General features: G+C 33.7%; 1 protein-coding gene across 1 annotated transcript; it reads left to right on the top strand.

Annotated features, from left to right (window-relative positions):
- The first annotated feature begins 7738 nt into the window (after window positions 1-7738).
- Tdo2 (tryptophan 2,3-dioxygenase) lies at window positions 7739-26314 on the top strand. The gene is made up of 12 exons (XM_078021969.1): window positions 7739-7876; window positions 8068-8173; window positions 9143-9233; window positions 13171-13241; window positions 14365-14492; window positions 15728-15914; window positions 17135-17242; window positions 19863-19974; window positions 22071-22128; window positions 23437-23516; window positions 24028-24118; window positions 25744-26314. The coding sequence occupies exons 1-12, from the start codon at window positions 7842-7844 to the stop codon at window positions 25895-25897; spliced, it is 1221 nt and encodes a 406-aa protein (XP_077878095.1). The 5' UTR covers window positions 7739-7841; the 3' UTR covers window positions 25898-26314.
- The last annotated feature ends 1386 nt before the right edge of the window (window positions 26315-27700 follow it).

Below are 27700 nucleotides of genomic sequence, written 5' to 3'. Positions count from 1 at the left end.
TTTTTCTTTCTACATTATTTGTTTATTTCCTATGGGGATGGCAACCCAATCTAGCCAGCCGAGATCTAGTCAGCTTCCCTGGCGTGGTAGCCGGTAACAGAATCTGGAAAGGTATGTCATGAAGTCTAACAGTTGGGAATTTAAGGCAACCTTTGAAGGAGAAAGAATACAGACTTCAGCTGAGAAATTTCTAAGTTTATGTCTGACTCCATTAACTAACACCATGTAACCCAGGCAAAGTTAGTTCTGAGAGTTCTAAATGTACATATATATTTGGTTGCTGTGGTATACATCTCAGATACTAGGAAAGCTAAAATTTGAGCCTGATAGTTCAAGGTCAGCTTGGATAACACAGTGAGCCCCCATCTGAAGAATTAAAAAAAAATTTATTAATAAATAAATGCATGAATATATGAAATAGCTCTATCATAGTGTCTGGCATGAAAAGAGATTTCAAAAATATAGTTCTATTCTCCACTTTTAAATTTTCTGCACCCATATGTCCAAATAATTTCACATATTTCCAGTTATTTGAAAATAATCAATTTAATCTTGGACTTATGAGAATTTGAAATGCACAAATCAGAGTTCACTACACCTGAACTTTTAATGAGAAGGAGTTCAGCAAAAGTTGTCGACTTACTGACACCCCTCTCTGTAATGTTATGTATAAACAGAGCTCCATTGTGCTTGAAGCTTCATAACTTTAAAACAAAATTCAGCTGATGTATTTTGCGAGTCCCCACGTTTATTCCTTCCCAGGATTCCAAATATTATTAGTATGCTGCAGAATGAGGCTTTTGAATTCATCCTGACTCTGTTTGAACAAAGAGTGATGGAAAGATGAGATTCAATTTTCTTGAGAAATTTTTTCGTGTTCTTATATACCTGACCTCTGCTGAGTTCAAAGAAAAGTGATGCAGAGTGCTGACTAAAAGGAAATATAGGCTTATGAGCAAGTCAGGCACAAACCAAAAGATGAGAATCAAATGTGATAAGTGCTAAGAATTTGAATAGGAACCAAGTTTGCTGAATCACTGTCGAAGAAATTGTTCTTTTTGGAGGCACCTTGGAAAGCATCCCAGTGAAAGGGTATTTGAAATGAATTTTAATTACAGTAAAATTCAGATGAAATGGAAGGAGGTCAATCTAAGCATGAAGAATTTAGAAGATTCCAGGACTTAGTCCTTAAATTCTGGGTTCATCATCAGGTGTTTCACTGGGAAGTCATGGGAAATAAGATCTCCTTATGATGTGGATCAGAAATGTCCCCCAAAGGCTCATGTCTTGAAAGCTTGTTTACTAATTTCAGCAATGATCAGAGGTGGAGCTCTTGGCAAGTGATCACATCGAGAGAACTCTGACCTCATCAATGAGGGATTTATGATTTTAATGGACTATTGGGAGATGGTGGAAACTGTAGACAGGTGGCGCACAGTTGGAGGAATAGGTCACTGGGAGCATGCTCTTGGGGACAGTATCTTGTTCAACATCACTCCGCCTTTGCCTCCTCCTCCTCCTTCTCTCCTCCCAACCTTTCTCATTTTGGTTGCCATGAGCTTATGGTTTCCTCTGCCAGGCTCTTTTGTCATGATTTTCCGCCTCACTTCAGGCCCAGAAAAAAATGGACCCCATCAACAGTGAATTGAAAGCTCTGAAACTATGAACAAAAATAAATCTTTCCTCATTCAAGTTGTTTATGTCAGGTATTTTGGTTAAAGAGGTGAAAAGCTGACTACACAGATCTGAAAATTATGCAGTCTACTATAAGAGAGTGAAGTCTTGGGTTCTCTGTTAAATGCATGTGGGTATCATACGTATTTTGTTGATTTTCTAAGGAGATAACTTATCATGGAAGCATCAAAATATGCTTTCCCCTTCCCCTTCAAAATCAAACTTCTCTATTTTAGCCCTATGAAAATATGCTTGACTTTCAAATTGCCTTTTATATTATTTTTCCTGTGTGATGTTTATTATGACTGTAATAGTAATAATAGGATGAACCATATGAAATTACTGATATTTAAACATTTTGGCCTATAAGTTATAAATTTCATATTATTTCAATAGTATGTTATGACAACAAGACTGAAACGTTTTCATTATTCTGCTTTTTATAATAATAAAATAATTTCTGTCTTATAATTTATAAGTTATTCATATTTTATGAAATAGTTTTATTTTGACAACAAAGATGCTTTTTATTGCTTTAAAAACTGTGTAATATATGATTGCAAGTTCAAGAAAACTTCACACTAATTAATTTGTATACAGTTTACCTCATGTAGATAATTTTAATCATTTCTGATTTACAAATAGTACATTCATTTTTCTACTAAATTGAAAATGTATATATTTTATTTATAAAATTCATCAACTAGATGAAGAACATTATCTGCTGACAAGTTTTAAATGGCAATGTAAAATGTAGGACTTGGAAAAAATGAATGTTGATTCAAATTTTACCAAAAAGTGCTCCATCAAACAGCAAACAAAAGCAATTTTCATAAGCCTGTGTTTGAAATAGCTGCAATTTATATTTCAAATCTCAGTGGAATTATTTTTGTAATATTCATGGCTTTTAATAAGAAGAAAAATACAAGTTTATCTGTAAGTATTTCTCTGCAAACACATATTCCACAGTTCAAAGTAAGAAAAGGATCTCTTGTATTTGGATTTGCGTGTGTGTGTGTGTGTGTGTGTGTGTGTGTGTGTGTGTGTGCTATTTTTGCTGTGTGAGGCATATAATTTTTTTTCTTTTTTCTTTTTCCTTTTTTGGTACCAGGGATTAAACCTAGGATTGCTTAAGCACTGAGCAATATCGTCAGCTCTTTTTAATTTTTTAAAATTTTGAGATAGGGTCTCATTAAGTTACTGAGGCTGACTTTGAACTTGTGATTCTTCTGCCTCAGCCTCTCAAGCTGCTGGGATTACAGGCATGTGACACCACACCCAGCTGAATTTCTTTATATATAAGACTCCTTAAGTTAACTTTATCTACACACAACTTCCAAGAATTCCCCCCCCCTTTGGAAAACAGTAAAGAAATGGTGTGGTAATTAATTGATCTATGGTTAGCAATGCAAGTCCTCTTCTCTTGAAACCAGTATCTAAATTCTTTTTTTTTTTTTTTGGTACTGAGTATTGAATTCAGATATGCTCTACCACTAATCTACGTTCTCAGCCCTTTTTGTTTTTTATTTTGTAATAACTTCACTACGTTGCCCAAGGTGGTCACAAAATTTTCCATCTCCTGCATCAGCTTCCCACGGCTGTTATCTGCCTTTTTTGGAGTAGGCCATGATTATCACTGAGCAAACGCTGCTTGTTGGGGCTGGTTGTGGCTCAGTAGTAGAGCACTCACCTAGCATGTGTGGGACACTAGGTTCAATCCTCAGCACCACATAGAAATAAAAAATAAAGATATTGTGTCGAACTAAAACAAAATATTTAAAAAAACAAAACAAAAAAACATTACTTGTTGAAGGCTGGTACTGGACTTTACCAAGTAAGACTTTGAAAAGCTCTTATATGTATGACTAAGGTAAAACCTAACTAAGGAATTTTCATTATCTTCAGATTCTGAGATGTGGCATGAGACAAAAGCATAACACCACTAATAACAAATGAGTTCACACAACAAATGGTGAGTCACTGTCCCAGGTAAACTTTGTTGAATGGCATCTATGTTCATAAATGCTTTTTTGCTTAGAAAGAGCAAATGTTTTGAAGAAAAGTAACCATTCAATTCCTAAATGTATGATCTAAGTATAAATAAGTATATATCAGTTTGGCTTTCACCCAAGCAGACCCTGAGATAAGGACTTAAAGGGAGAATTTATTTAGGAGGTGATTCTGGGAAGAAATCGTGAAGGATAGGGAAGTAGAAATAGGAAGACAAGAAGGAAAAGCAAAATCAGAATAAATTCTTTATGTCAATACTGTGAGCAGCTAGGAGTTCCTCAATGATATGTGAAGGAACGTTCTATTGTAAAGGTAAAATTTCCAAGCTGATTCTAAGCCGCAGAGCCTGAGTTAAAGTGTAAAGGACCAGGCTTGTAAACCTGCTTCTAAAACTGCAAAGCATGGGTTAAATTCCTGAGGCGGGACAAGGCCCTACTGGCCATTTAGTGATTTATGGACTGGGGTCCTGTGCAACTCCTCACATAAGCATTCAAGACCCTGTGCAGTTTGTCACGTAGATATTCAGGGTCCAAACCAATCAGTTTGAATGTGTACCCCACCTAGGAGCACCAATCACTCCTGCCCTGATTGTTCCCGCCAATGTATGCACTAATCCTGACTCAGGGTTGTTGTTCAATTTTCCCGCGCCTCATGATGATTTGTTCTGATGTATGCAAAGCCCCCCCACCCTCTCCAAAAAGTGCACTTAAGCTCCGCTTGAACTCTGCTCTGGGCTCTGGGCTGCTCTCCCTTCTTGAGTGGGCACAGAGTCCCAGCGCGCTGGAATGGATCCCCAATAAATATCCCCTTTTGCCAATTGCATGGAGTCAGTCTCTTGGGTGGTCTCCCTCTCCGACGTATCGCCAGAACTTTACACTATTATGATTTGGATATGTGGTGTTCCCCATAAGTTCCTATGTGAGATGATACAGAAACATTCAGAGGCAAATTAATTGGTTACAGAGGCATGACCTAATCAATGGCTTAATTCACTTATATGGATTAAGTGTGTGGCAACTACAGGAAGGTAGGGTATGCATGGAGGAGGTGGGTCACTGGGGTATACACTTTGTTCCTGCTGAGTGGATCTTTCTTTCTACTTCCTTGTTGCCATGTCCTGAGCATCTTTCCTCCAACACACCCTTCCACCATGATGTTCTGATTCACCGTGGTCCCAGAGCAATGGAATCAGCCATCTGTGGAATGAGACCTCTGAAACTATGAGCCAAAATCAACTCTTCTTCGTCTATGTTGTTCCTGTCAGATCTCTTTGTTACTATGACAAAAAGCTGACTAAAACATAGTCCTTTCAGAAGTATCTCTGGAAAACAGGTCGCTGGGTCATGTATCCACCGGAATGCTCCTCTGGGCAGGTTTCTGGGACTGTTGTGATCTGTTGAGTAGGAAAAATTTGGACAACTGGGTTGGTGGGGTTGCATTTTAGCAGTTATAATCATCAGGGGTAGATGAAAGAAGAAAATGTACCTAATACAATAGATTACAAATGATGTTTTGCAGAAATAAATATTGTGATGGCTAAAAAAAAGTAGTTTTTGCAAATTCCTATTTACATTCCAATTTAGCCCCAAGACCAGTTTCTGTTAATTCTTCTCTGCTCTATTCTCATGAGCTTACTTCTGTTCTATAGCATAGCCTTAAGAATCACAAGGAAAAAAAACATGAGATGAACATTTTGGTTTTAATAGGCTTAATTTATTTTTTATATTCTTTTGATACTTTTACTGCATAACTGAGGAAAAAAAGTTATTTTATCTCTTACCTTTTCAGTGCTTTTACTTCTGAAACAAATTAGATGGTTTCTGGGGACCATTTGAGCCCAGAATTCATTGTGATTTGCATTCTTCAAGCTAGATCATCAACCAGTCTTGCTTCTAGCATATTACTTCCATAATCCATCTGTACAGAGTTAGTGCATGTGGATATATTAAAATGTGGATGTGTAACTGATGTGATTCTGCAATCTTTGTAATGTTTTGAATAACCAATAAAAAATAAATAAATTTGTATGGAAGAAAAACAAAAAAAAATGTTTAGAAGATTACTGGAGATCATTGCCTCTACTTATATTTTCTTTGGAGTCTGTTAGAATGCCTGAGGTTTCTCATTATATTTGCTTCTTTGAGTTAAAGTGCATTTTCACAATGTCTGTGGAAGATATTCATTATAGGGGCCAAGGGTGTAGCTCAGTGATAGAGAGTTTGCCGAGCACGTACAGGACTCTGGGTTCAATCTCCAGCAATAAAGAAAAAAATCAGTATATGAAATGTACTTGGAACAGTAGATATTATTGTTTAAAGAAGTTTAAAACATGATCATGAGGAAAAATCTCCCAATTTGAGGTACACATCAGATTGACAAATTGGGTTCCAACTAAAAAAACTTCAGTATTGCCTAGATAATGACCAGAATATAACCAATCATAAATTTGATAATGCTTGCAATGACAAAAATTAACAGGAGTGCATGTGCTGGAGAGGCTGTCTTTGTAGTTATAAAATCACACCACTAAACTAATACCACTTGGGAGATGCAAGTAGAAAGCTACTTTTTAAAAAGGCAAAATATTTTTTTTCCTAGAATATCCATTTCTTTCTAATTTATAGGGGAAAAGCCAATTTCCTTATTAGTTTCACCAGTATGTTTACCAATAGGGGAAGAGCACTTCTCAGCTCAAAAGGTTTAGAGTGCAATAAATTATTTAGCTCTGTTCTTTAAAAGCACATACCTACTTGCAAAACCAAATGGAGAAAGAGGGACAATCAGATATTCTCTGCTTTCAAAAACTGTGGCCCAAGACACCAGAAAAAGGAACAGTGACTCCATCCCTTTCCCATGTAAGGTCCTGTCCCATGTGCAATCAATTACCAGGGTCTGAAAATCCCAAAGGAATTATGATCGGTGTAGGATATGATTTTGATGATTTCCTGCTTCTCTTACAGCATTTTTATGCCGTTTATTCGACAATGTTTACACATTAAAATGATAATTTATTATACAATGATACAAATCAACACTTTAGGGTATAACAGGATCTTCAAAATTACAATTAATTCGAACACTTTCATTATCTTTTCTTGAGGAAGTCGATAGGTACAGAAGTTAATCAGGTTTCCCCATATCACACAGTAAATGGTAAGGTCAAGACTAGAAATGATGTTTCTGACTTTGGAAAAGTGGAAAAGTACCTATCATTTTTTGGGGGGGGGGGCGGAGTAAATAGGAAGTGCTGTCTCTGTGGACAGTTCTTAGTGAGCAGCCAAGGCAGGCTAAGGTCAAGGCTAAGAGCTTCTGCCCTGATGTGAGGGTCCTGCAGCAATTCTTTAGAGCTTTTAAAAAAAAACAAAGTAAAAAAGACAAACAGGATGAAATTTAGCTCATTGTTTCTAGAAAGCATTTTTTTTTTTTTATTGCTGACATTGTTTCAAATTGTGGACCCACAGCTATTATTGTTTTTAAATTCTCTATAGACAATGTGTCCTGATGTGGATGACTCCTATTACCTGTCATTGGTGTGACAGGATGAAGCAATCCACTTCAATTACAGTGCAATGTGTTGAGAGCTTAACTGCTCCTAATTATTAGAGCAGATTTTGGCCAGGATAACTCTGATAATAAATGCAAGTGAGTTCTGAGCAGGTACTAGCCTCTGTTGTACAGTGCTTTCTTTTCCCCAGAGACATTCAAATTCAGTTATTGGCTTAAGATTCAAAAGAATAAGCAACTATGAGAGAATAAATACTTGTTTCTTTTTTATAATCTGATCATCATTGCAAACTCTAACACTACACCAAATTGTTACTTGAAACTGAATGAATGTTTTTTTTTAAATTGGACTATTGATTTATTTAAATTTATTTTTTTCACTTTGAAAATAAAAGCAGAACTTAGCAAATCAGGTGATTAAGTTTGGCAGAATAGCTGCTGTACTAGCAAACAAATTGTGCCCAATAAAAATCCACTCTGAATTTCCCTCTCTGTACCAGTAGAAATGAGAAACTAGCTGGGAATATAAGAAGAATGCTGATTGGCTAGGTCACAGTAAGCAGGATGCATAAAAGGCAGCTGTATAACATCTGGGTAGGTCAATGATACCGTCCATCTAGACTCAACTCCCCACTCCTCAGTGTCTTTTTAACATGAGTGGGTGCCCATTTTTAGGAAACAACTTTGGGTGAGTATTGACCTGTATTCTAAGTGGAGTTTAGCTCTTACAGGTGCCAGGTATGATCATTTTTAATCTCTGAATTTAAAGAGAATTGAAAATTATCACCTGTCTTAAATTAGAAGTTTAATCACTCAGTTATTAGTTAACTGTGTTTTCTCAAGCTCTGCTTTTTTTCTCCTCCTTTATTAAATCTGCAGATATGCTTTTAAAAATCTATCTATAGAAGGCAGTGAAGAAGACAAATCACAAGCTGGTGTTAATAAAGCCAGCAAAGGGGGTCTCGTTTATGGGGACTACCTGCAGGTAAGTAGCAGGGTCTTAATGATATTTCACTTCCAGTGTTAGGTTCTAAATTCTGCTATATGACTTTGTTTTTCCTGCATCATCAATTGACCAGACTTAAAGATACCTCCTTTTCATGAAAATTTATGCTTTTTCAATTTCTGATTGAAAAAAAAAAAGAGATTCTATATGAAAAGTCACCTCTCTGATAGAGGTGTAGTAAAAAGCACAGAATTCAGAATCTGGGCAGAAGAGTATAAAAGATAAATTGCAGTTTAGATAACAGGCAGACATTGCACAATGTAGATAAATAAGACGTGGTCAATGAATCACAACCTAGGTAACTGGAAGTGCATCTCAAAAATGAATTATTTTTATAAACTCTCTTCATAAAGGAGAAATATAAAGGGCAGTGAGAATCTTCTTGAAATCATTAGTAAATAAAAGAGAAATCTCAAGTCTCAACAAGTGAAGTATGTGGATATTATTCTGAGCTAAATTTCATCCTGTTTGTCTTTTTTACTTTTTTTTTTTTTTAAGAAGCAAAAGTAAGGGACTTTGATGCTTTGATCAATGGGCTTCTAAGGATGAACTGATAAAGAATGTTAAGACCTTCACAGACTAGGCTCTTTAGTAGAATAAAAGAACAAAGGACTGGAAGATGCAGTCAGCTAAGCCAGTTGTCAAGCTTTTGTCACACTCCCATCATGAGACAGGCAAGATGAGACTTCTCAGTGATGTTATTGCACTTGTTATGACAAAGTTCTACCAAATCAAATTTTTCTAAGGACAAAAATCCCAAATTCAACTCACTTTTTATGATGAAACTTCCTACATTCATTTTTTGAAAGAAACTAGATTGGTTTCTGAGAATCTGGGACTTTGGGGACCTTTTTCAGAGTTATACTCTACTTCTTATTAAAATTGATTTAAAAAAAAAAACTCAAGTTCTATAATTCTAAAATCAGTCTTCCTATTTTTCATTTAAAGTTGGATAAAGTTTTGAATGCACAAGAACTTCAAAGTGAAATAAAAGGAAATAAAATCCATGATGAACATCTTTTTATCATAACTCATCAAGGTAAGTTGCAAAGGGCTGGACTATAACTAATTGTTGGGCATTTATTATTGAAAATGAGGACAGCTACCATCTTTTATCTAGAAGATGGTGAAAGATCAAGGAGCTGTTTTTGTTATTGGTGCTTGAAAATATTTTGCTGACAGATTAATTCTCATAGTATCCTTTTGGGGCATCACAATAGTCATTTTTATGTCCCTTCATTGCTAATTGGGTCAAATAGGACTTCAGGTTTATCCTTAACTCCAAGGGGACTTTTCATCGCTTGGAATTTCGCAAAGAATTTGCAAGTTAAGATGGTGCTATTTCTTGATTTGCAACATTAAAAATCTACTTTCAAGAAATAAATTGTTCAAATTTATTGCAGATTTACATAATTTTAGAAAAATCTGGTACGGGGCAAAAATGTGAATCTATTATCAAATGTGTTTATCCTTTCTGTATTTCCAGTTTCAGAGCAGCAGTTTTAAGGAGTTATAGACTTTCTAAATTTGGAAGTTCCCTGCACTCTGAAATTGTGTGCAAATTTCCATGAATATGTATCTTAAAGAGTTCTATGACCCATGATATCTCGAACACTTGCTCTATGATTGTCAGTGCCATAATACAGTCCTGTGTCAACCAGGACCCAGTAACTCATGCTTATCCATGTCCTATTTCTACACATCTTCCTCTTTCCTGCTAATTCTTTGTGTTCTCTCAAATGGGTGATTGCCTCACTAGCGGGATAAAATGGCAAACTCTGCCAAGTAAAGAAACTAAAGGTGTAAAATAGTTGGTTTTATGTGTTTTTCTCCTGTTTTATATATGTATTTTTACTAGTTGCTTATCCCAACACAAAATCAATAGGAAGCCAGGCATGGTGGTACACACCTGCAATCCCAGTGACTTGGGAATCTGAGGCAGGAGGATTGTAAGTTTGAGGCCAGCCTCAGCAACTCAGGAAGAGACTCAGTAATTTTGTGTGAGCCTGTCTCAAAATTTAAAAATAAAAATACAAAGGGCTGGCAATATAGCTTATTAGTAGAGGGCCCCTGGATCCCCAATACCAAAGAGGGGAAAAATCAATGAGAGAAGAATCATGGCATAGTATCACCAACTTGGAATTCAGAATCTATTTAGAACACTATCTCTACTATTATGTGACCTTAATCAAGTTGCTTAGGTCTGAGAACCTCTTTTCCCCCCATCAGTAAAATGGAGAGAATAATTGTATGTTCCCATTATAGAAATTCTAGGAAAATGAAATAGATAATGTTCATTAAGCAATTAGCCTGAGTTATAGCACATAATGAGCATGCAATGAATGGTGACTATCATTATTTGAAAAGGACACTTTCCTTCCACCCTTAAGTATAGTATATAGGCAATAGGTTATGGGAATAGCCACCTGCAAGGTGAGATCTGCAAAAGGGATACAGAGGAGAAATAATCTTACCAATAAATATTTTCTCTTTACCCAAACATGAAAATAAGATCCCTCATATCTCCTTAAACATAGATTGTGATTATAACTGGATTTCCCATTATCATAGAAACATATCCCTTATCCATATGATAGAGCTAAATAGAATGCACCAGAGACATCTAAGATGATTGACTTCAGTGGTCACTAATTAATACATTGACTGACTATTTAATTAATTTATTTGTTATACAATTACCCAGTATTTATATTATGTAAAACACTGTGCTAAGTACTGAGGAAAAATATTAGATGAATATGACAAAATCTGTACTTTCTAGGTACTTCGAGTATTAAGGGTAGGATAAGTTAATGGAGAGAACCATTTTTTCTTATCCTGGATAGTCTAGTGACACAAAGGAATCAAAATGTCTCCCATTTCCATCATGTTACTACAAGCCTTAATATTTTGAAACATAGGCTTCTATGTGTAGATGTTTAATTGATCATTGTACAAGTGAGTCAACTGAAGTTAAGGAAAATTAAGATTTCCACCCCACTTAGAATTGTTAATAACTTCCAATGCATTGATTCTAACTATGCTTCTTCCAATACCCCTTGCTCTGTCATTTTTCTTTGTTTTTTATTGATTTTATTATTTTTTTAAATACATGACAACAGTGGAATGCATTACGATTCTTATTATATAGAGAGTAGTTTTTCGTATCTCTGTATACAAAGTATGTTCACGCCAATTTATGCCTTTACACATGTACTTTTTTGCATTAAATTCTTAATACACATATATAACACAATTTTTCATATCTCTGTTTGTATATAAAGTATGTTGACACCCAATTCAAGTCTTCTTACATGTACTTTGTATAATGATGTCCATCATATTCCACCATTCTTGCTAATCCCCTGCCCCCTCCCTTTCCGTCCCACCCCTCTTCCCTATCTAGAATTAATCTAATCCTCCCATGCTCTCCCTCCCTACCCCACTATGAGTCACCCTCCTTATATCAGAGAAAACATTCTGTATTTGTTTTTTGGGGATTGGCTAACTTCACTTAGCATTATCTTCTCCAATGCCATCCATTTACCTGCAAATGCCATGATTTTGTTCTTTCTTAATCATGAGTAAATTCCATTGTGTATATATGCCACATTTTTTATCCATTCATTCACTGAAGGACATCTAGGTTGACTCCACAGTTTAGCTATTGTGAATTGTGCTGCTATAAACATTGATGTGGCTGTATCCTTGTAGTATACTATTTTTAAGTCCTTAGGGTATAGTCCGAGGAGAGGAATAGCTAGGTCAAATGGTGGTTGCATTCCCAGATTTACAAGGAATCTTCATACTGCTTTCCATATTGGCTGCACCAATTTGAAGTCCCACCAGCAGTGTACATGTGTACCTTTTCCCCCACATCCTCGACAACACTTGTTGTTGTTTGTCTTATAATAGCTACCATTCTGACTGGAGTGAGATGATATCTTAGAGTAGTTTTGATTTGCATTTCTCTGATTGCTAGAGATGATGAGCAGTTTTTCATATATTTGTTGATTGATTGTATATCTGTCATTTTTCTTTTCTTTTTTTTCTAAAGAGAGAGTGGGGGGAAGAGAGAGAGAATTTTAATATTTATTTTTTAGTTTTTTTGGGCGGACACAACATTTCTGTTTGTATGTGGTGCTGAGGATCAAACCCGGGCTGCACGCATGCTAGGCTAGCGCACTACCACTTGAGCCATATACCCAGCCCTGTCATTTTTCTTTAATGACAATTTTATTGTTGTGGTTCCCCATGAAAGGGGAAAACAAATTTATTCAGAAGGTCCTGCTTAAATCCTCCAACAGAGATGCTTTGACAGAACTCTGACTTACGCAAATGAGTTTGATCAGAGAAGATGTACTGGACAATGATGAATCAATTGCTGTGAAGTTGCCCCTGGAATTATCCTTAGGAATAATATAAAGCTTTGTCATTATCATTTTACCACAAACATCTGGTGACTTTCCCATTTGTCCTGTGCCTGTGAATTGCTAGATTTTTTTTTTTTTTTTGCAAATAAACAGAACAGAGCATTTTAAGTAACTCAACCTTAAGTTTTCAATTTTACTACCCTACACTATTTCATTTAAGTTAATGATTATTAATTTCTCACCTTGTAATTGAAATTGAGTATCACTACTTTTTCCCTGCATGCCTGTGGCTTCCACATAAGAAGTGAGAATTAGGTTGTATGCTAAGTTCTAAAAGACCTAAACAATATTTTGATTAAGAGGAACTAGTGTAATAATAGTAAATATAAAGTATATAGGTAAAAGGCCTGACATATTTAAACGATCAATAAATGAGGCTATTATAATGTTAACACTAATATTTATAGCCTAAATGGGTCTATATTGATATTGATTGTTTTAAAGTTATATTTTCATTTCTTTTCAATATGTTAAATGTATCTTTTATATAATTATCATCCAAGAGTTTCTTGTAATTTTCAAATTGAGATTTTTTTTTAACAGCTTATGAACTCTGGTTTAAGCAAATCCTTTGGGAGTTAGATTCTGTTCGAGAGATCTTTCAGAATGGCCATGTAAGTTATGACATGATATTCTTTGGAAAAATGTAGAAATTACTAATGTGAAAAACTTAATATTGAAACCACTTTTTGATGATTTATTTTTTAAAAACACAGTTTAGACAGTATTTTTCCCCCCAGAGGAGACAGTTTAGACTTATTTTCCCTGTGCCATTGCTTTAAGATTCAAATTTCAGTTTCTAGTGCTTAGAACTCAATAGTTTTCTCTTGAAAGCTAGGAGGAATAAAAAGAAATTACAAATAGGCAGAAAAGAGAAAAAAAATTCACACATAATTTTACACAGAACTGACTAATATAATAATTTTGCTATGGTTCTTTCCAGAACAATTAATATTATATAGTAATACTGGAAAATTTTTTAAAAAACAACAGTCAAGTTTCAAAGTAATGGCAGGTGACCAGGCTAACTAACAGAGATCCTTTAATTAATAGGCGGTGGGTTTGTATTCTAATGCATAGCAGCTGTGGGAAGGTAGGAGCAATAATGAGGAAAGTGGAAAAGACAGAGGAGCAGGAAGCTGAGGAAGAGCAGGAAGAAAGTAAAGGGAAGAAGAGGAGGAAGGGTAGTGGGGAAGAAAATGACAAAGAGGACAAAAAGAGTGAGAGGCTGGCAGGGCAGTGCTTCAGGGGAAGGCGGATGTTCCAAGCTCAGTTTCCCATGTTCTCAAGCCCTTTCCGGATAATGCCCATCCACAGGAAAGACTGCACACATACCAGACAGCACCCTCTCACGGATATGAGTGCCATTCCCAGTTTTATCTTGGCAACTTCTGCTTTCTCTGAAGAGCAGATTTATTCACATGTTGCTTAATCCTTCCTGGAAGTCCCCATGTCACGCTTTTTTTTCTTTGAAGCAAAAATAAAAGAGAAACTTGTTTGGGAATCAGTGGGAGTCGTATTCCAGAATTTATTTCTACTTTACTTCCATGTATTTTCTGTTTATTCTAAAGAAATAAAAAGAAAATTCTGATCTTGCAGAATTTCTATTAGTTCAACATATATTTTGGCACATTTTAGTGCTAACGTTCATCTTTAATATCTACATAAAATCAATAGGATGCATCGTCATTTAACTCTACTCTGCATCTTCTCACAGTTTTATATCTTCACCTCCAGGTCAGGGATGAAAGGAACATGCTCAAGGTTGTGACCCGGATGCACCGAGTGGTGGTCATCCTCAAGCTCCTGGTGCAGCAGTTTTCTGTCCTGGAAACAATGACAGCCTTGGACTTCAATGACTTCAGGTCTGCACCCGTGGGATTCAGAAAACAACATAGTGGGGTTTATGTGACATGAGGAACCTGTTCTGCTGACACTTTAAGGATTTTGAGATCTTTAATCACAAAGCATTTGAAAAATTATTAAAATATTTTATGACTCATTTTTTACTTGTGAAAATAATATGATCAATTGGTTTCAATTTATCATTGTGTGCCATATTTTTTTTCCAAAAAGCATTTTAGATGATTTAATAATTGGCTAAAATAGTTAACAAAATATGTATAATTAATTTAAAAATCAAAATCTGAAAATACAAGAAACAGTAGTGATATATATATAAACATGTCAATCAAAGTGTCATAACTTATGTATTGAGCCACAAATTTTAGCTCAAAAATTTCAGGCAATTATAGCTGTGTGAATGCATATATGTATGCTTTTTCTCGCCAAAATTAGAAAATTTTTCTCCAGAAATTTACTTTGAGTGCATTTTATCTTGTAATGTGCAATGTCCCAAATATTTTTGACAATCAAAGGAGCAGTGGTAGAATTCTTTGTGATAGATTAAAAATTTTATTTTCAACATCATTTAGGTGAAGGACATTTATAAGGATATAAGAGTTTGGGGGTGATTTTTAGGGAGATAGTAGTCACATTTTTATATTACCTATTTTGTACTAGGCTGTATCTTATTTCTTTAATGTCCATTATCACACTGATGCTTACAATAGTACTAGAAAACAAGATGAATGATAATATCCAATAATGTAACTCATAGAAAGGATTAAATAATACTTGTAAAACATCTTTTAACATTGTAGAATAAAACAGTTGCCTATGGCTTACCTATCTTTATCTTGGAAAAAATTAGCAAACACTTATATGCACACACACAATTACTAGTATATATGTACATACACACACAGACATATATGCACATGTAAACATACATATATATAGATACATGTGTATACAGTATTCAATATATTTATGTAAATTTATATAATATATAGTATCATGTATTCCAAACTATATATTATACATAGTGAAATATATCTGATATTTCACAAATCTACAAGCTGACTTCAAATTGATTGACAGCTCATTTTCCTTATTTCAATAATGGCCCAATCATAGGTACAATTCCAGGTGGTTCATGTGTCTGCTCTTGGTATTACGCTGACAGTCCCTCACAACAGAAGAAACCATTGCAGTGATTTATACTGCTAACCCATTTTCCTTCTGCATTTATTCTCAGAGAGTACTTATCTCCAGCATCAGGCTTCCAGAGTTTCCAGTTCCGACTATTAGAAAACAAGATTGGTGTTCTTCAGAGTATGAGAGTCCCTTACAATAGAAGACATTACCGTGATAACTTCAAAGGAGAAGACAATGAACTGCTGCTAAAGTCTGAACAGGAGAAAACACTTCTGAAGCTTGTGGAGGTACAGGCTCATATACTGCTTGTAAAGTTCAATTCAATGCATCTAATTGATTTAGTGTCTGCCACATCCGAATTTTAAAACTCATATCAAATAGGGATATAATTGTGGTATATAAGGAAAGAATAAAATTTTCCAAAATGCTAAACTTCTAAATTCAATTTATTATAATTTTGAAAATATCAATACCTTTTTGGGAAATCCAGAAATTTTTAAAATCAAGTGTATGTATGTTAATATTTAATAACCTCATGTTATTCAAACAATACCTTTAAACATCCTTGCTGAGCAACTTTTAATCAGCTGATTTTTAGACTGGGTATGAAGAATTGTTCAATAAATTTTATTCTAAAATATAATGTAATAGGAAATTTCCATTTCTTAATTAAGTTTAATTACCAAGAACATACTCTTCAGATTTTTTCCCTTCATATCCAAATTCCCTAGGGATATCTATACCTAGTCTTCATAAATTATTAATTTGATTCTTCATAAGTAAATTACTAAATAAGAATTGTACTACTTTGAATTCTTTCACAAAGCCTTTTACTTTGCAAATTAAACTTTTCTCTTAGTGAATTATACTCTCCTTATTAATCCCCTGGATGTTATAAATGTGTCTTGATTACTACATTTCTATATATTATGATATAATGGCTTATAAAGATGAGGAGAAATTAAATCACAAAGCTATTTTCAAAATTAAATGTAGCTTAAATGATAACTCATAGCTGTGCAAAATTCATTTTTACTTTTAGATTACAAAGTCTTGTGAAATATAAAAATGATTGGATTTTTTTTAAAGTTGCTAAGTATACTATAGTCCTGAAATGAAAAGAGATCATATCTTATGCTTTCTTCAGTTCCTAAAACATAAACTGCTTTTTTATATAAACCAGAATATATCATTCAAACAATGTTTAGATATGTTCATGGATTTCTAGCAGAATATTGGGACTTTTGTAATAAGGTATTTCTTTAAAAAAAAGAGTAGATATTATTAATGATGATTGCCTTAATGATTAAGAAAATGAAATATATTAAATGCTCTTTCCTAAGAGAAGAAATTGGAGAGCAAGGAAAATATTTACAAATAAACTTGTGGCATGTTTTTTTCTAATTATGAATATTTCTTGTTTTAATTTTATAAATGATAGTTACAATGTATTTTAATTATTTTAAATTTTACTGTGTATTAACCTAAAAAATAATATTTACTTAAGGCATGGCTAGAAAGAACACCTGGTTTAGAGCCACTTGGATTTAACTTCTGGGGAAAGCTTGAAAAAAATATCATCAAAGGCCTAGAAGAGGAATTTATAAAAATTCAGGTATTTATGATGCCATAAATATAAACACAGCTAATATAAATTTACTATAGAAGGAGAATTAAGAGTTTAATATTTTCTTGCTATTTCCTTAAGTTCTTATTTTTTTCTTTCACAAATGTATCTTCTGGGCTATATTACATGATTAATTAAATTTTCTTCATGTGCAATAAAAATCCACTAAATAAAGACACTAAGATTTTGTGTGTGGTGACAAGCTGAGTTTAGTAGATTTTTTCAATTTCAATTGAAAATTACAAATTATGATTAATTCTAGGCATAACTAATCACACAAAGAAGTAGTCAACCAAATATATTTAGCCATTTAACTTTAGATTTTTCTTATATTTTGCCATGTTCTTTCTTTTGACCAGAAATAATTATTTCTGCTTTAAAAATGCTGTTCATTCTTCATTTCCCTCAAGTTGCAAATCTCTCATCCTCTTTTCATGACAAAATTTCTTAAAAGAGTTGTTTAAATTCTCTATCTTGATAGATTGTATCAGAATAATTCTTAAAAAGTGAACTTTGAAGTCATACTGCATGGGTTCAAATTCCACTTCCACTGTGGAACTGTGTGATAGTAAACACGTTACATAACCTCTCTTTGCTTCAGTTCTTATTAGTAAAATAGAGGAGTCTACCTCACAGAATTATTGTGGGCATTCCATTAGACTGACATTTGTAAAGCATTTAGAACAATGATTAGTTCCTTATCTCCCATCTAACTCTCAACCTACACCTCATCATTTACAAATGGCGTCCATATAAATAAACCCAATGGCCATTTTTAACATTAATTTTATTTAGTATCCCAACAACACTCAATATCAATGACTATTTATTATTATGAAATAATAATTAAAATAAAATTGAATAAAATAAAATAGTATTTTTAATAAATATTGTTTCCATTCTTATTTTTTCCTTTTCTTTGCTTACTCATTTTTTTTTCCACAGAGCAATAAATGATGGGGTTTTGAACACATTAACTTAGATCCTTTTTGTTCTATCGCTATATTCTTTCATTAGAAGATCTATTTTATATCCATGGTTTTAATATCTTTTTATTCACCAATGATTATCTTTTTTACAAATCAAAAAATATTGAACATTTATCTCTGGTTTGGATATCTCCTTAGACTTCAGATCATACATTTACTATTCTATTTTATATTTCCTCCTGGTCCTCTTAAAAACACACCAATAAAACAAAACTTAGAAAATTGCTCCTTCCATCCACTCTCATACCAATGAGATCCTCTCAAAGTTAATCTCATATAAAACATGTAATTATCAATAGTGATCCTTGTGCCCACCCCCCTGAGCCACTTCTTTAAGCTATTACCAAATCCTACTAATTTTGTCTTCTGCATAACTCTCAAATATTTCTCTTCCACCTACCACCATCAAGCAAAAACTGCCATTGTTTTTCACCCGGACCGAGGGGTAGTATCTCAAATGTCCTGTCTACCTCCTCAGTATGGCTCCATTCCAGTTCATTTTTGACACTACAGCCTGAGTAACATTTTTGAAATGCACAACTGATCACATCTCCCAATTGCTTAAAGATTTTTTGTGTTTCCCCATTATTTTTAGAATAAAGATAAAAATCCTTAATGTCATCTACAAGACTTTCATGATTTCAATTGGTCTAACCACACTGAGCTTATTCCACTAGCACAGTCTATTTCTTTGTATTTACACAATATTTTTGTATGTTATTCTCTGAGTTTAGAATATTCTTCACCAGGTAACTCTGTGCCATCTTTTGGGTTTTGGGTCAAGGAAGACTGACTTAGGAAAGCCTTCCCTAATCTCTTTACTATGGGTTACTATGGCACTAATATACTACATAGCACTGTTCATGGTTGCAATTTTATGCTTGGGTAATTATTCATACTAGATAAGGGGTGTGAGATTAGGGAACTCAATTTTTTGCTCACAGTTATTATCTCTATCAATTTCACATGAACATTTACTGGATAAATGAAAAATTAATTGACAATAATACCCAGGCAGTCTCTTTTACTACACTGTGTGTTTGTTCTGATGAAGAGAAGATTATTATATTAGCTTATTCACCGCCTTTGGTTAATTGAATTGTAAGTAGAACATGTGCAGTGGTCAGAAAAAATAAATTTTATTTTAAAAAACCAATAGATATCAAATGAATAAAAACATATCTAAATTATATGTACAGAATGCAATACTGGATATAGCATGTCAATGGAGTTCATGTTTTACTGACCAAGAATTCTAAACTTTTCTTAAGCACAATTATTTTAGTTTTATTATAAATAATTGCTATTTAAAATTCAATCATCCTTGATCACTTGTTTCTGCAATTTTGTCATCTTGGTCCATTTTCATGATATTTATAAAGAATAAATATACAATTTCAGATTTTTACATCATTTAAACTTCAATAAACACATAGAGCCAGTGCATGTGTTAAAGGTCCCTTTTCATAAGAAATAGTTTCCAAATTGTCATATAAAATGACAATACAAATATTCCAAGTATACTTTTTTCTGAATCTGACAGAATATTTCTCCTAAGTGAAATTGGCTTAAGAAGAAATTTATTCTTAGAGAGTATTAATGTAGTATTTTCCCTGAAGGCTAAAGAAGAGTCTGAAGAAAAAGAGGAACAGATGGCTGAATTTCAGAAACAGAAAGAGGTGTTGCTGTCCTTATTTGATGAGAAACGTCATGAACATCTCCTTAGTAAAGGTAGGTATTTTTTCCCCCTAAGGTTCCTTTCCCTGGAATGTATAAGTGTATCACAATATAATTTTAGAAGACTAGGAAACTTTATTTGGGGAACATAGAATGAAAATTGCTATTCTACTTATTGGAAATTATAGTAACAAGAATTGGATATTGTTGTCACTCATGGTTCTATGTTAACATATTTCTATGCCCAGTGTTCAAAGATACTAGCAACATTTTATAGTATATGCTATTCATGAGGGATAGCAAGGTAAATTTAAAGTGTTTTTTTCCAAGTAGCTCACAGCCTAAAAGGAAAAGAAAGAAAGAAAAATCATTTCAATTGTACATACTTTGGTAGAGATAGGAGGACACAAGAGCTACTCAGAGTATGAGGATGGCTTGGCAGAGATGTTTTCCAAGATGATTTTTGGTGCAATTTATATTGTGCTATAATTTACTGAAACTAATTAACCAGTAAAATCAGTATCCTCATTATTCAAATTTTTCTTGTATTTGTTTCAGTGTATTGTGTTCATTGAATTTTTATTGTCAAGTACCTCAAAACTCAAACCTCAAAACTAGAAATAGACAGTAGAGCCGCACACAGTGGTGCATGCATATAATCCCAGCACCTCTGGAGGCTGAGGCACAATGATTACGAGTTCAAAGCCAGCCTCAGCAAAAGTGAGGTACTAAGCAACTTAGTGAGACACTGTCTCTAAATAAAATAGAAGACAGAGCTGGGGATGTGGCTCAGTAGTTGAATGCCTCTGACTTTAATCCCTAGTATGAAAAAAAAAAAAACAGAAAGAGTAGCATGAATCTGACATGATTTTCATATGTATGTGTGTGTGTGTGTGTATATATATATATGTGTGTGTGTGTGTGTGTGTGTGTGTGTGTGTGTGTGTGTGTGTACACACACAATGAATCTCTACATCATGTCCAATCATAAGACTGGGATCCTAATTAGAATGAATGTACTTCATGTTTGTATAAATATGTCAAGATAGATTCTACTGTCTTATATGACTAAAAATAAAAAAGAAACAGGCAGAATAGATACAACATTGAATTTTTATTAGTACAAGGCATAGTGGTATGTGAAAATAGTTTCTATAGGGTGTAAAGTTGTTATCCTCAGTGTTCTCACAAACCTTGGTAAAGTGTGGAAAATTTTGTTTCTACAGTGTAATTAGGAGTGAAGCCTTGTTAAGAGCACACAGATGCTTTGATGTGGTCATTATACTCCTTAAAGCTAAGGAAACTGCTTTTAAGTGAAATGGAGAAAAACACTTTAAAATGAAGACAGAAAAGTTCTAGTTTAATTTTTTGAAAGGCAATAACCATACTATTTCACATGGAAAATACATTTTTCATCGAAGTTAAGTAATTTCTTTCATACCAGGTTTTCCTAATAGGACATTTAAAGATTATGAAATGGACCAAATTATGCTATGAGCATATATAAATATATACAATGAATTCCACTTTTTTTAAAAAAATTTAGTTATAGATGGACATAATACCTTTATTTTATTTGTTTATTTTTTTAATGTGGTGTTGAAGATCGTACCCAGTGCCTCACATGTACTAGGCAAGTGTTCAATCACTGAGCCACAACTCCAGCCCAAATTCCACTTTTAAATATAACTGCAATACACCTATTTCAAACACACACACAAAAAAACAATAAATAAATAGAAGGAAGGCCAGTAGAGTAGAGAAAGGGGTTCAGTGGTAGAGAGTGGGGAAGGAAGGGGAAACAATGGGAAATGAAATGGGACAAATTGTGTTATATGCATTTATCAGTGTGTCCAAATGAATCTGACTATAATGTATAACTATAATGAACTAATAAAATGTATAAATGGGTGTGTATTGTATATGTACAATCTTTAGTTTGCCTTTTAGAATTCAATATTCAAACAATTTTTTGAATGATAACGTTTTCAAATTCAAGCAAGGGAGAAGATATTTAAGCTAAAACTTACAATGTTTTCTAATAGCATATCAACCATTTTAAAAAACTAATTTCATTATCTAAGGTAATAATACCATATTAATATGACTGCCCTAAACTAACATTTAAATTACAATTGTGTATCTTGCAGGTGAAAGACGACTGTCATACAAAGCTCTCCAGGGAGCACTGATGATATATTTTTACAGGTAAAGACAAATGAATAGCTTATATATTATAATTATAATTTAATATGTAATTTAATTTTTGAAGAAAACAGAAAATAATAAAATTCTATTTTTAAATTTTTACATTTAAATGGCAAGGAATAAAATTATAACTTTATCTCTGCAACAGGTCTCTTTCTTTCTCTCTCAAAGTATTTTATGTTATTAATTGTCTTAACAGGCTAAAGTTCAATTTTTCTGAGAAACTCAGTTACAAAATATATTCTATCATTAAATAGTGTTGTTTGGTTATTTCTGTTTTATAAAATGAAAAAGAATTAATGAAAACATTTTGTTAACCATTCATTGTTCTACTTATTCAACAATTTCAGATAATTTTTTTAACTGTCTAAAATGTTTTAAGTGTTCCTTCAATGTCCACATATTCCTTCATGCGTGTGAAGTTTCCATCCGAATCATCCATGTCAAAAACATGGTAACATGCTAGCAAAAAGGATTCCAATGCTTGTATTTTCAGGATGTTTTGCCACCTTATATTTTAAATTTTTCTTTTAGAACTAGGGATAAAATAAAAGACCTCACTCATGCTAGGCAAATACTCTACCACTCAGCTATTTTCTCAGCCTATTTTATTTTCTATTTTGAGAAGATCTTACTAAGTTGCCCAGGGTGGACTTGACCTTGGCATTCTCCTGCTTCAGCCTCCTGGGTACCTGGGATGACTGGCATGCTCCACCATGCCTGGCTCTTTTAATTTTTTAATATCCTCTCAAATCTGTTTCTTCAGAGTGTTAGCATAAACAAAACCTTTAAGCTCTTTTCCTAAACTGGAAATACATATATACCATTGAAACTTAGATGTCTTAAGGAAAAAATGCTCTGAGAAAGTTGAAGGATTAGGTGAAAATGGAAAAACAAATATAGGAAATAAAAAGCATGTGTGTGTGTGTGTGTGTGTGTGTGTGTGTGTGTGTGTGTGTGTGTGTGTTTTGTGTATACGTATTTCCTAGAAGCTTTTGACCTGTACTAGCTGGGAAATATGACATAGTATAAATATGTTTCTTTTAATTAGAATCTATATTCTTCCTGGTTGTTTTGTGTATACTTCCAGAACTTTCTAGATTTCAAAGAAATACTGCAAAGTGAGTAGTGTTATTTCCATTTTTGAGATGAAGAAACAGAAGCCAAGAGAATAATCCAAAAATGCTATGGATCCTGTTAGACAAATATAACATTGCTGCCAGAGCCAACTTATTAATTATAAAACTCAGACATTCTTAAGCCATGAATTTTCTTGGATAGATATCTTCTTGTTATTTTCTCCTTTAGGGAAGAGCCTAGATTCCAGGTTCCTTTTCAGCTGCTGACATTCCTTATGGACATAGATAGTCTCATGACCAAATGGAGATGTAAGTCCTCCTTCTATTCTCCAATTCATTCTGATTGGTTACTCAATATTTTTGAGGGTTCAAGAAAATGTTTCAATTTTACAATCAGAAAAAAAAATTGAAGTTTAGGTCAAATAAAATATTTTAATATTTAATAGTAATATGCTTATCTTTATGTCAATGCAATTTTAAAATATAATTTTAATTATCTTTATTTTTTTGAGTGAAAATAGAGACCCATAAGGCAAAATTGGCATAGACTCATGAAAGTCATTATGTGATCTTGCCCTTTGTATTCTTTTCACGGGCTAACCACAATGATGGATGGAGTGAAATGCATGTAGCCTAAACTATGTGGGGTGCTAGGCAACCTTACTGTTTCGCTGGTTCCCACAGGTGAACCTCCCATATGGCTAAGTGATTGCAAGTGTCAGCCATTCCTCAGAAATAATCATTACCAACACTTGTTTTGAGAACATGGTGAACTAATGGCAGAAAAACATTCATGGCGTAAATTTGTGTGTTTGCCTAGATAACCATGTGTGCGTGGTGCACAGAATGCTGGGCAGCAAAGCTGGCACTGGAGGTTCCTCAGGCTATCAGTACCTGCGCTCCACCGTGAGGTGAGTGGGCCTAGGGGGTTCTTCTCATCTGGTGGAAGTCACCAGGCCTCTGTTTCTCCATATCTTATGCCCATTATCTAGGAAAAGTCATTTGTGTTTGTTCCGGTCTAAACTGCTGAAAACACATTTGTAGTTAGATGATTATATTCCTCCTGATCCTTTGAAGGTAATTGTATAAAATCCTCAATTATGAAGCTTCACTCATTTGGTCCAGTGATGAAAAGGAGCGTTGCTACCCATGGCTGCATGATTAGTGAGAACATAAAAGAATTAATAGTCTTTTTGTCCAGGAAGAAAAGTCTTCATTTCATTCTAGCTCAAGCTTTAACTACACTAAAACTTTCATCACTAACTCCTCTAATATTTTCTTGGTCAGATAAATAACACAGCTAGACTAGTTCCTTGTTTCCTGATATGACTCTGTTTTATATTGGGAAGCTACTTTCAGCTACTCCAGAGGGTTCTTTTTCCACAGTCTTTACAGAGAAAGAGGTCAATATTTATTGAGGTCTTAAAACACATTGAGCAGGTTTTAAGACAATCGCCTTCTTATTTTATTTAATATGCTCATTATTATAGATAGATGTATACACAGGCAGACACACCTAAAAATGAGGAAACATAGCTCTGTGGAAAAGAAGGATCAGCTCAATAAGTTAGACATTCACATTTTTGTCCCTGCATTTTTTATAGTACATTCCTTTTACCCCTGATATTACTGATTGGTTGATTTATAAAATGCACAGGTTGAAATTGTGATTATACATTTTATATATTTTCATTTTCCATGGGAATAACTTCTGTACGCATGAAATACTAGTTGTCTATAGAAAATTAGCACATACATCAGTAGGTGCTGGGAATAATGAACACAAATAGTAGTATTTCTAAGTGTGTTATCATCTCATTTAATCTTCAAAAAGACCTGGCCAAACCAAGGGATTGTGTTTTTTATTTTACAGTTAGTAACTGGAACACTACTAATGTTTACCAAGTCCAAGGCCCAATGGGTTGGGTTGACAGAACCAGAATTCAAACCCATGTTTATTTGACTTCAAAGCAAATATCTTTGACTATACAAGTGCAACCATTAAAGTAGTTCACTAAAGAATGCAAAAGCAATTTTAACATAAAACCACTTCTATAGACATTTATAATCAATCTAAGAAGGTGTTTTAGTTTATTACTCTCTTCATGTTAGTTACACAGTGGCTCCTTTTGCAGTTTGGAAATACTCTTCCACGAACAACCAAAAATGCATGCTTTTAAATATATCACTTTGTGTACCATCCTTAAAAAATAGGAAATAAGAACACACCCTTGTCCTTATAATGGTGGCATGAAAGTAATGACTCCAGATTTTCATCTGTATCACTCTGGGCTTAATCTACTGAATATATAATATTGTTTTATGGAAATAATCTTTAGATATGATTTCTAAACTAGGTAATCTTAATACTAAATACTACATAATAACTAATGATACATATGACATATACAACATGCAATATGTGGTAGTGAATCTTAACTGTTTAATGGAAAATATTTGAGGAAAGAAATTTGGGGGTACAAATTTTAAATATTTCATGACAACAAATCTAACACATCTACATATGTTTTTTCAGTGACAGGTACAAGGTGTTTGTGGATTTATTTAATCTTTCAACATATCTAGTTCCCCGACACTGGATACCAAAGATGAACCCAATCATTCATAAATTCCTTTACACAGCTGAATACTGTGACAGCTCTTACTTCAGCAGTGATGAATCAGATTAAAGTCATCTGAAATATCATTGAATAATTTTATCAGTCTATATTTTATTTTCTAAATTTTCATGAGCACGAGGAGTCTTTTTAATGTAATATTTTTGTGTACATAGTTTTGCAGCATGGTGTTTTGATTAAACTCTGGAAAAGACTTTATTACTTCATGTTTGTAATGATATGATCTAACCATTAAAATAAGACATAATTGAGTTAAATTGTAATATTGTACACAGGTGTTTTCCTATTAAAAATTCAGTTTCTCCTGATACTTTCTTTAATGTAATCACTGAATATCATCATTTTGTTTACCTCATACTTCATAACTTGTAAACCAGCTTTTTCTGATATTTTATGTAATAAGTGTCATTCTGTACAAAATTAATTCAAACAAAACTTCAAAAATAATAAATTTAGTCTTTCATTGTATATTATTTTTGAAACATTGTTTTCCTTAACAGATGACCAATAACAGACATTTACCTGACACTTGTCTAGAGGGGATCCATTGGATATTTAGTCCATTTACTCACAGAATTCAAAAGAGTCTGGAACTGGATGCATTTTCTGTCATGGGTTATTCCTAGAGACCTTGGGGACTCTTTGTCTCTTCTCTGTGGACGTTAGCTCTATTCTTTCCTGTTGGAGACCACTTCCTTCCTCAGGCTGTGTCCCAACTCTCAACCTTTTGGACCGCAACAGAGCAATAGTGTACCTTTCTCCAGCTCCAGGGCCCATGGTGTGGGAGATACAGTCAACTCTAATAAACAGCAAAATGTTCTCCCAAAGAAGAATGTTCTTTCCAGAAGAAAAGAGTTGTAAACAGACTAAATAGTGACCTCATTCAAATCTAATTCAAAATATTAAATGAATCATTATTTTAAACTTATTGATTTGGTGATTACATATCATATGTTTTCATTTTCCTTTTTAAATTTTGTTCAAATATTGAAAGTATTCGGTTAAATTTATGTTATGGGAAGTAGTACATAATTTTATCAAAGGAATCTAAAAGGTACATCAGCCAGGCACAGTGGCATCCTGTATTCCTAGCAGCTTGGGAGGCTGAGACAGGAGAATTGCAAGTTCAAAGCTAGCCTTAGCAACAGTGAGGTGCTAAGGAACTCAGTTCCTATCATTTGATATTCCTGGAAACCATAGGGTAAATAAAATACAAAATAGAGCTGGGGTTGTGGCTCAGTGATTGAGTGCCTCTGAGTTCAATTCCTGGTAGCAAAAAAATAAAAAAATGAAATGTATATCAATTTTAATGTACATGGATTATCTCTAGCAAGAGCAAGCAATAATTCTTGATGGAATAGAACTATTCTTTGATCTCAATTACAAGATTTTTTTCTTAAAAGGATCATATCCTCTAAGTTTGTCTTTAAATTATTTATTAATTTGACCATACCCATGAGTTCTGCATCTGCAGATACAAGCAATTGCAGGTGGAAAATATAAAAATATTTTTCATCTGTATTGAACATGTATAGTTCTTCTGTTGTCATCATTCCCAAACAATATAGTATGACAGCTATTTGCATATCTTTTACCTTGTACAAGATAATGAGGTAATAAAGTGTGTTATGGATCTATGCCTAATAACAAGAACTATCAAAACGCTCTTCCAGGACCACCATCTCGCATGAAATGTTACCATAACTCTGTACAAAAGTATTTCTGTGAGGACATTTGCACAGTAACTGCCTGTTAACCTTGGACTGACGCCTCCTTTGTTACTGACTCTGGTAGCCAAGGATAATTGTTTCAAAGAAATTTAATCTTCTTCCTTTTACCTCTAAAAACTCTTGT

The sequence above is a fragment of the Ictidomys tridecemlineatus genome, chromosome 9 (genome assembly GCF_052094955.1).
Source record: "Ictidomys tridecemlineatus isolate mIctTri1 chromosome 9, mIctTri1.hap1, whole genome shotgun sequence".
Classification (NCBI taxonomy): domain Eukaryota; kingdom Metazoa; phylum Chordata; class Mammalia; order Rodentia; family Sciuridae; genus Ictidomys; species Ictidomys tridecemlineatus.
This window is presented reverse-complemented; position numbering and strand designations above follow the sequence as displayed.